The 9,967-nt window shown below is 33.6% G+C and overlaps 1 protein-coding gene across 3 annotated transcripts; it reads left to right on the forward strand.

Annotated features, from left to right (window-relative positions):
• The first annotated feature begins 1,596 nt into the window (after window positions 1-1,596).
• On the forward strand, window positions 1,597-6,220 carry LOC124827452 (protein WEAK CHLOROPLAST MOVEMENT UNDER BLUE LIGHT 1-like). 3 transcript variants are annotated; one of them, XM_088098662.1, is made up of 3 exons: window positions 1,597-1,692; window positions 2,618-3,756; window positions 4,010-6,220. In XM_088098662.1, exons 2-3 carry the CDS (start codon window positions 2,650-2,652, stop codon window positions 5,891-5,893), a joined length of 2,991 nt encoding a protein of 996 aa, XP_087954788.1. In that variant the 5' UTR covers window positions 1,597-1,692; window positions 2,618-2,649; the 3' UTR covers window positions 5,894-6,220. The 3 variants fall into 3 exon arrangements, with proteins under 3 accessions (XP_087954788.1, XP_087954784.1, XP_047156473.1); XM_088098658.1 differs by lacking the exon at window positions 1,597-1,692 and adding an exon at window positions 1,723-1,870; XM_047300517.2 differs by lacking the exon at window positions 1,597-1,692 and adding an exon at window positions 1,919-2,254.
• The last annotated feature ends 3,747 nt before the right edge of the window (window positions 6,221-9,967 follow it).

Here is a 9,967-nt window from a genome sequence, read left to right on the forward strand (position 1 = left end):
ACATCGGATATTACAAAAATAAAGTAATGAGATAAAAAAAACCACGTGCTGACATTACAAAAAATAAATTAGGGAACAATTTTCTTGCATAAAGAAATAACATAATTTTAAAATGTTGGAATTATGTTTTTTCATTTATAAAAAAAATGGAAGTAAAAATAACCTTCATAACAAATAAGATCATTATGAATCCAAATGGTCTTAATTATAATAGAAATATTCATATTAATAAGATATGGATAATAATTTCTTTTTTAAAACAATCAAATACGCGCAAAGACAAGATTGTATATATTTGTTTAGTCTTTATTTTTGTTTTAAATAATAAAATAATTATTATATATATTAGAAAATGTAATCAATTTATTTTTCTTATTATCATTGTTGTCAGTTAAGTTTCATTTAGAAATAAATCATTATTTTCATTGAATCTAATCTTTAAAAAAATACATTTTGTAGTTATGTAAAAATTTAATCATGTATAATTCTTTACTATTTTTATAATTAATTTATATTTATGTAATTATTATTTGATAATTTATTTAAAAAATATAAATATTTATTTTAAATAAAAAACATAGTATAAGTTAAAAGTAATGACTATTAATTGTAATTTACGATATCATCATAAAAAGTTAATTTAAAATATTCTTACTTTTTCTCGTCATCCTTTTCTCTTCTCTCTATATATATAATTTTGAAGTCTTGATAATTAGTATCATTTTCGTAAATAATATAAATAATATATTAGAAAATTTAGTGTTTTAATTAAATTTATTACATTTATAATATGTGTTATAGAAAAAAGATATTTAATTATTTATTATAAAAGTTGAAAATTATCTTACAGTGTTGTTAATATTTTATTAAACTTGTTATATATTTTTTAATTTTTCTGTGAAAAAATATTTTGATTTAAACAAAATAATTACATATCTCACAAATTTATGTTTTAAAATTTTTAATTATTACGATTTAGATAAATAAAATATGTTCAATTTAAATATTTCATCCTTAAAATATACGTTAGTTAAATAACTATGTAATTTAAAATAATTATTTTTATTGAAGTAATACTTCACATAATTTTTAAAATTTCATTATTATTTTTATCAATAGATATTAATTTTTTATCATAAGAAAATAATTATTTACGTGAACATAATAAATACTTTACATTAAAACATCAATTTTACCTTTACTTTGCAAAATGTTCCAACAACCTTCTTTTATATATATATAAATAAAGATATGCGGTATAGTAGAAATTATATAAATTAAATAATTACTCATTATTATCAATATTTTATTATCACTTTTATTTATCAAAATATTATTATTTACTTACTTAATACAAATGCATTAAGTTAAAATCGTTACCATATTTAAAATAAAAGTTAAAATATTAATACATAAACATAAAGATATTAATATCATTAATATTTAATACTATTTTTATCTAATATTGTTTATTTGACCACTTCAAATCCTATTTTAAATGGAAAAATAAATAATTATAAACTTATTTTTTCATGTATGAAAATGAAGTATGTAAGCAACCATAATATTATTTGTTTGAAGTTGAAAAACAGGTGTCCTATTGTAGATGACAAGTCATGTTTGAAATTAAAAAAAAAAAAATGAAAAGAGAGAGTACAGAGTGGACCATTTATGTTTAGTTTATGTGACAAGGTAAACTGTTCATCCTTCTTGACCCTTTCTTCTTCTTTTCCTTACTTGTTCTAATTTTAGCTCCAACTTTTTCTCAATCTAATTTTAATTTCTACATTGCCTTTCCTCCTCATAATTTTTCATTGATCATTAATATGTCTCTATTCTCAATCATCAGTTTTGTTTCTGCTTAATCCGGGTATTTTCCTCTCCTTCTCTTTTCTCTCCTTTCTCTTCTGTTTTTGCTTCTTTCTTCTTTTTCAAACCACCATCTTATTTGCTTAATCTGTTTTCTTCGTTTTCCTCATACCCTCTTTCGCCCTTCAATTCCTCCCCATCATCACTGTTACAAAAAACCATCTTTATTATAATAACTTTTTTGGTTTGCAAAGTTTGGATTAATGTTTTTCTTTATCTGGGGCTGGATATAATTGTTTCCAATACAATTTTCTTCATATCTATTGCCTTTTCCGTAAGATTTTTGTTTTTGTTTCTTTCTATCCATTGAGATATACATGTACCAGAAGAATTTACAAATTTCATCAGCCCAGTTAAAAATTGGCCAACTTATGTCGGATGCATGGTAATTACTACCTGAAATGTTTGTTTTTGTGTACCTAGGTTGTCTTTCTTATAACTTTCTTCACGTGTTTGTAATCTTGATTTCAATGTCAACGTCTCTGAAACGGGAGGATCTTTCGGCTTTTCATGCATCATAAGATTCTGTATTTTTATCATTGGTTGATGTTCAAGCAATTAAAGGTTACATATGGGAATCAATTATTGTTGTACTGCTTTTCTAGACGCTGTCATCACCCTTAAATTTGAAACCTCTGCATGATCATATTTTATTCTGAATCTGATTGAATTTACTGAAATGGTTAATCAGCCAACAAGAACTCTCATTTTTTTTTTCACTGATTAATTCTTTATCATTTTCTTTTAGATGCCTTTAACTCTTCCAATTGCTTCTTACAAATGGAGGACGTTGAAGACAAGCCACCCCCAGAAACCTCTGTAATAATGGCTGAGCAGAAGCCGCTGGCAGAAACCCCTGAAGAAAACAGTGAAGTGATGGCTGGCACTGGTTTTCCCAGAGAGTTCTCTGACTTAGAAGTGTCCCTAAATGCTTCTAACGATAAAACCATTGCACAAGTTGAACATCTTCCCACAGGTGATTCAGCTTCTATTCCTGAAGCTACAATTCATGCAACAGAAGAAAGCCACCTAGATGAAAATAACTTTAACAGGCAGAAGGAAGGTGTTTCTGCTGTCACTGCTAGCAGTGATGTTGATAATCTGATGAATCCCTCAACATCATCTTCTGAAGCAAAAGAGTTGCAGACTGGCCCCATAGAACTAATAACAGACTCACCTCAAACCATGGTTGCTGATGTTGCAGTAGATAATTCAGCGTCAACCTCAAAAGATGCTGTTCACGTAAGGGAACAAAGCAACCAAGGAGCCATGCCTGCAGATTCTGAAGCTGGAGAATTAGAAGATATGTCAAATAGGCAACAGGATGGTGGTTCTACTGTCTGTGATGGCAGTGATGCTGATAGTCAGATGGAATTGTCAACTTCCTTTTTCAAGGAAAAAGAGTTGCAGAATGATCACAAAAAACTAAAGATTGATATACCTCAAACAATTGATACTGATGTTGTTGTGGGAGCTGTTGATCCACCTGCTGCCAGTGATCAGATGACTTCCTCTTCTGAACAGATAGAGTTGCAGAATGATCAGAAAGAACAGAAGACAGATCCGTCTCAAGACAATGTTACTGATGTTGCTTTGAGAGCTGATGATTCACCATCTGCCAGTGATGATAGTCAGATAAAACTCTTGGATTCCTCTTCTGAAAAAACAGAGTTGCAGAATGACCAGAAAGAACAGAAGACAGATCCATCTCAAATCAATGTTACTGATACTACTGTGGGAGCCGCTGACTCACCTAGTTATGCCAAGCAGATGGCTGCAAGAAGAGGCCTTATTGATACAGCTGCTCCATTTGAATCTGTCAAGGAAGCTGTTTCCAAATTTGGAGGCATTGTGGATTGGAAGGCTCATAGAATCCAGACAGTGGAGGTATATATGTCTCTCATTTACTTATTTTGCAACTCCATAACGTGTTCTTGAGGAAAGAGTTCCATTGGATGTTTTCTTGCCTTTTAAAGATAAACAAAAGATATATTATTGATTCATCACCATTATACTAAGTCAAAAACCAAATAATTTCTTCAAAGCTGGAAGATAATTTATTTATACTAATGAGTAATGACTATGGTAGCTTCATCAGCTTAGTAAAATCGCTTTTAACTTCAGTTTTTCTGATATACAGAGACGCAAACATGTAGAGCATGAACATGAAAAGGCACAGCAGCTGATCCCAGAATATAGAAAAAAAGCCGAGGCTGCAGAGAAAGAAAAAATGAGAGTACTGCAGGAGCTGGATACCACTAAGAGACTAATAGAAGAGCTTAAACTCAACCTAGAGAGGGCTCAAACAGAAGAGCGTCAGGCAAGACAAGACTCAGAACTTGCAAAGCTGAGAGTGGAAGAGATGGAGCAAGGCATTGCAGATGACTCCAGTGTTGCAGCAAAGGCACAGCTTGAGGTAGCTAGAGCTAGGTATTCATCAGCTGTCATAGAGTTAACATCTATAAAAGAAGAGTTGGATTCATTGCGTGGAGAATATGCCTCCTTAGTTGTTGAAAAAGATGAAGCTGTCAAGAAATCTGAAGAGGCTATTGCTTCATCCAAGCAAGTGGAGAAGACAGTGGAAGACTTGACCATTGAGCTGATTGCAACAAAGGAGGCACTGGAAAGTGCACATGCTGCACACATGGAAGCAGAGGAACAGAGAATAGGAACAGTCATGGCAAAAGATCAGGACTGTCTCCTTTGGGAGAAGGAACTTAAACAGGCAGAAGAAGAACTCCAGAGTCTCAACCAGAAAATTTTGTCTGCTAAGGATCTCAAATCTAAATTGCAAGCAGCCTCATCTTTGCTGGTTGATTTGAAAGCTGAATTAAGTGTTTATATGGAATCAAAGCCTGACCCAGAAGGTGATGAGGAAGGAATCTCCAAAGAAGGGCCAGAGAAACCAGAGAAGAAGACACACAGTGAAATACAAGAAGCAGTTGCATCTGCCAAAAAGGAACTTGAGGAAGTAAAGCTTAACATAGAGAAAGCCACCACTGAGGTAAATTACTTGAAGGTGGCCGTAGCCTCCTTGAAAACAGAACTTGAAAATGAGAAACTATCCTTTGCCTCCATGAAGCAAAGAGAGGGAATGGCCTCCATCACAGCTGCATCTCTTGAAGGTGAACTGGAGAACACTATATCAGAAACGGTTTTGGTTCAGATGAAGGAAAAGGAAGCCAGAGAGAAAATTGCCGTGCTACCAAAGAAGCTACAGCAAGCAGTTGAAGAGAATAATCAGGCCAAATTGCTTGCTCAAGAAGCTCGTGAAGAGTTGCAGAGAGTAGAGGAGGAGGCTGAAGTATTAAAGGGCAGTGCAAGCACATTGCAGAGCAAATTACTAGCAGCTGAAATGGAGATAGAAGCTGCCAGGGCATCTGAAAGGTTGGCAATAGCAGCAACTAAAGCATTGCAAGAGAGTCAGTCACCTAAGAGCAACACCGAAGTGGATTCAGCCAATTGGGTGACACTTTCAGTGGAGGAGTACTATAATCTCAGCAAACAAGCACATGATGCAGAAAAAGAAGCCAACATGAGGGTTGCAACAGCTAATTCTAAAATTAATGCAGCGAAGGAATCTGAATTGAGAACCTTGGAGAAGTTGAATAGTGTGAGTAGAGAGATGGGTTTGAGAAGAGAATCTCTGAAGATGGCCATGGAGAAAGCTGAAAAGGCCAGGGAGGGAAAACTAGGTGTAGAACAAGAACTAAGAAAATGGAGGGCTGATCATGGGCAACGAAGAAAGGCTGGTTCAGTAGGCAAAGAATTGGTTAAGCATCAAAGTAGTAAAAGTTCAGACGCTGCTCTTGAAAGACACAAAGGATCAAACAGTTTTGACAAATCTCATCGTTTACCTGTTCCTCTTCGTTACTTTTCCAGTTCAAAGTCATACGTCCATTCTAACAGTGGATCTGTGTCATCATCGGATGCAAAGACCGGAAAGAAGAAGAAGAAGTCATTCTTCCCATGGGTTTTGATGTTCTTTGGGAAGAAAAAGTCTCACACAACACATTCAGGGTAATCCATCATGGAAAATACATGCATTGTCATGCTCCACCTATCTCAACATGTCATCCTTTTGGAGATTATTCAAAACTATATCACACTTGTACATGTTAGTCATTGCTGTATGTATGGTTGATTGCATCATACTCCATCTCACTCAGAGAGGACTGTGAATGGTCTCCAACTCACCGATTTATGACAACATGAAATTAAGCTCTTCATCAATGGTGAGAAAAGAAAAAATAAGATCATTCTGTATTGTGTACAGGCTTCTGATATTTTGAACCTCGGCTTTTGTAAAGTTATGTATCAGATTTGATCAAATCAAGAATTTTGAGTTTGAGATTTGAATATCAATGGCACATTTAGTGTGTGCATATTGGAAACATTTCATTCAAACATGTCATTTAAAGTGTTATATTCAGTCTATCAAGGAGACAGTGTTTCCATGTTTCTTGGAAAAGTTCACATTTTTAACTCACCTACGGCAAAATCAGGTGAGGTTTGGTCTATGTAGATTCTGGTGAGTCTGAAAACCCAGCTTTCATCCAATGTGATAGCTCTTTCTGCACCGTTAGATTGGTGTGGTCCACATCACCAATCATCTCCGGTGTCGGGATTCCCCGTTCCGTTGAAGTATTATTTCATTATTGGAGATTAATCCTTTGAAAGTGACATGTTTTTCCTCGTTCACCAAACTATTTTGGTTGTCTCATTCATTTTGTTAATTTCTAAGACTGGTTTGAATGTTGAAATGCTTTTTTTAGAAACAAGTTAATTTTTACAAAGAAAGCGTTTAAAAAATTACCCTCTACTCTTGGTTTATAAGTGATATAAAAACAAAACAAAAAAAGTTACTAGCGTAACCATAAACTGAATGAGAAATGGTTGCACTTTCTAACTTGTTTCTCTAAACAAACTGTAATTTGCCTAATTTCGCATGTTTTAATCCAAAAAAAGGAATAAAATGTACACAGAAGTAAATGGCGTTGATGAAATTTGGCTTAATTGAAAACATAATGGTGGACTTCAATTATCACGCAATTATGTGGATAAAGCCAATCAACCGCTTTAACAACTGTAAACTAAAACGCAGTTTGTAATTTCCTGTTGCAAATTCAGTTTGTAATTTATTTTTATTTCTAATTTAAATTTGCAAACTTTAAACTTTAATTCAAACATATAATAATAAATAGATTTAAACTCTTAGTTGATCCTTGTACTTGTTAGAAATTCTCAATTGGGTCTCAGATTTTGAGTCGTCTCAATTGAATGTTCTATTTTTTTAAATGTGTAACAAATAAGTTTTTTATGATAAGTTTACTGAAACAACATTCAGACTTGATAAGTTGTAATATTGAATGAATTACGTGTCACATGATTTTGTAATTCGCGGAGTTGACGTATTTAATGCACCTTTTTAAGATATTGTTTTCTTTGTCTAACATTTAAAGATATATGTTTCAAAAGAAGTGATCGTCTTTTTCATTATCGTTCAATTGAGTTATGTCTCTCTCTCATTCTTATTAATCTTGCACATGAAATGGAGATTGAATGTGGTAGTGTGTCTTTTCATGGTGGTGTGGCAAGGAGGTTAGATGTAAAATCCATTTATTACTATAGTGACAATACATTCTTAAGAACTGCTAGAACCCCTAAGAATAAGAAAAATTAATTATGAGGTTGCGCTTATGACCTCAACCACCTTTGCCACTCAAGCAATTGCATCACCTCTCAATGCATCTTCTCGATCTTTTTACTACTCGTTGTGTTGTTGCTTTGCAAACTATCAAGCTCTGCCTTTAGCTTCTTGATCTCCTTCTTCCTCACTGTTTTTCGTTTACTAATTCATCACACTCTTGTTACAACTCTACTATCCTCATCGTTGATTCCTCAACGTATTGGTCATCTACACTTTCATTGGCAATGCGCATTTGACACTCCTGATCGAGTTCTTCAAGAACCTCCCATAATTTCCCGACGAAGACATCATTTGAGGAGGGAGCCTTCTTCGCTACAAGAATTAGATCATTGTTGTCATCATCGTCATGGTCATCATCATCCTCGTCATTGTCTTCATCGTCTTCAACTCGTCATCTTTATCCTTGGAGTTGTACTAATATGATCACATTCTCCTCCACTTGCTTGTTCAGCAAGTTAAATAAGTTGACCTGAGGCTCAACCGAATTAAGTGAGCTATGCAAACCCAAAATCAAGCTAACCAAACTAGCCTCATGCTCTTCTGAGTTGACGACAAGGTCCACCGAGCTCTCCAGTGAGCTTTCCATAGAGCTCTCTAACGAGTTGGCAAGGCACCTCCATGGGGTTGTTCGAGCCTTCCTTGCCCCTCTTCAGACTTTCCAAGTTTTCCTTGCCTCTTTCCAGGCTACTCAATTATCTAGCCGACTTATCTAGCCATTCTGCTGAGTTCACCACACCACTCAGCAATCGTGTTGAGTTCTTTTTACTCATCGAGCTTTTCATATGCTTCTTCGAGCTCTCCATACACAATATGGGCTTATCCAGTTGCATCATTAATATATCAGGTGTTTTATCATCTTATCCATTCTACTTGACTATCTTATCGAGTTCTCTTTGTTACTTGGCAATTTTGTCAAGTTTTCTTAACTTGTCAAATTCTTTTTATTATTCAAAAAACTTGCAAAATTCACCTTCACCATCACCCTTTAACTGCCCCCTTCCTTCACCTGTTTTTCAACTTCACCATCACCCCCACTCTATTGTAGATCTTTGAACCCAAGTTTACTATCAATCTCTCACTGATCCCTTTTCTCTAATTGTTTTTTACCTTCACTATTATACTCAATCTGATCATCCTCTAATAACTTAGTTAACCCAAGTTGACCATGAACACATCACAATGGACAATGCATTACAAATAAAAATTTCTACCACTACAACATAACATAACATTCACGTTCAACGAAAACACCATACACAATCATCATAACAAACAATAAATAAACTAAAATGACTAGCAACCACCCACAAAATCAAACTCATCTTGACAATTTTCGATCACGAACGAATGCTCAATTTTTGCTCAAAATCTCCTTTCCTACTCTTTCAATCGGTGTTCATAATGTATCAAAATCCCTAATTTTGTTTTAACTTGAAATCCCTAATTTTGTTGACAAAGCTTTGCCAATATCGAAAATTAAATTCTATGTTAACAAAATTCACATCACTATGTCTACAATGTATTAGTTCGTGTTAACGATTTAGATCTATTTATTACACATTAAAAAAATCAATTAAGATAACTCAAAATCTAAAGATCAAATTGAGATTTTCAAACAAATATGAGGACCAACTAAATGATACAAAAATTACTAAAATTGACAAAAATTTGAGTATAAACAAGTTATATAACATGACTTTATTTAAAAACAAGCCGTGTTATGGAAGCATGACCCGAGTGCTTAAAGTGAATTCGCCCGCCTAACACAACTTTTATATAAATACAGGGATCGTGCAGATCAAACATGACTTTGAGTAACTTTTACTTTAATTAAAATCATGGAAGAGTGATACAATGAATTGAAATCGTCCATGTTGAAACGATTTCAATTCAAAACAAAATAGATTGGAGTCACGCTATCTTGTACAATTTCAGTTCAAGTAAAAAAAATGGATATTAAAACAAATTAAAAGTCGATAAAAGTCGTATTAGACTATCACAACTTCACTCTGAAAACTCTAAATTCATACTTGCATGACTAGACAATGTAAACGCGATTTATTCATATGAAAAAAAAATTATAAAATTTTGTCCATTTCAATAATTTTGGTGCAAACTTTCCAACCTTTCTAGCATGCACGACATCAATGTTTTGTGATCATTCTCACTGCGATTTGAACTTAATCATATTTGCCTTTATTGGCTCTAAGGGTTCAAAACAAGAAGTAAGCTTTACTGTTCAACGCATGTAAATTGAGTAGAAGATAGCAGTTTGAATAAGAAACGAATGCGTGAGTAATGAAGAAAGGAACAGTACAAGATAATGAGCAAATTGACAATAAAATCAATTTAACTATAGGATGAGAAGGACAAGTTTCACAACACCCA

This window comes from Vigna umbellata, chromosome 1, assembly GCF_029865625.1.
Source record: "Vigna umbellata cultivar VRB3 chromosome 1, Vumbellata_1.0, whole genome shotgun sequence".
In the NCBI taxonomy this organism is placed as follows: domain Eukaryota; kingdom Viridiplantae; phylum Streptophyta; class Magnoliopsida; order Fabales; family Fabaceae; genus Vigna; species Vigna umbellata.

Excerpts from the sequence above, each read along its gene's own strand:
- LOC124827452 (XM_047300517.2), top strand. Across the intron at positions 3,757-4,009 it reads ATAGAATCCAGACAGTGGAG|AGACGCAAACATGTAGAGCA; the intron begins GTATATATGTCT and ends TCTGATATACAG.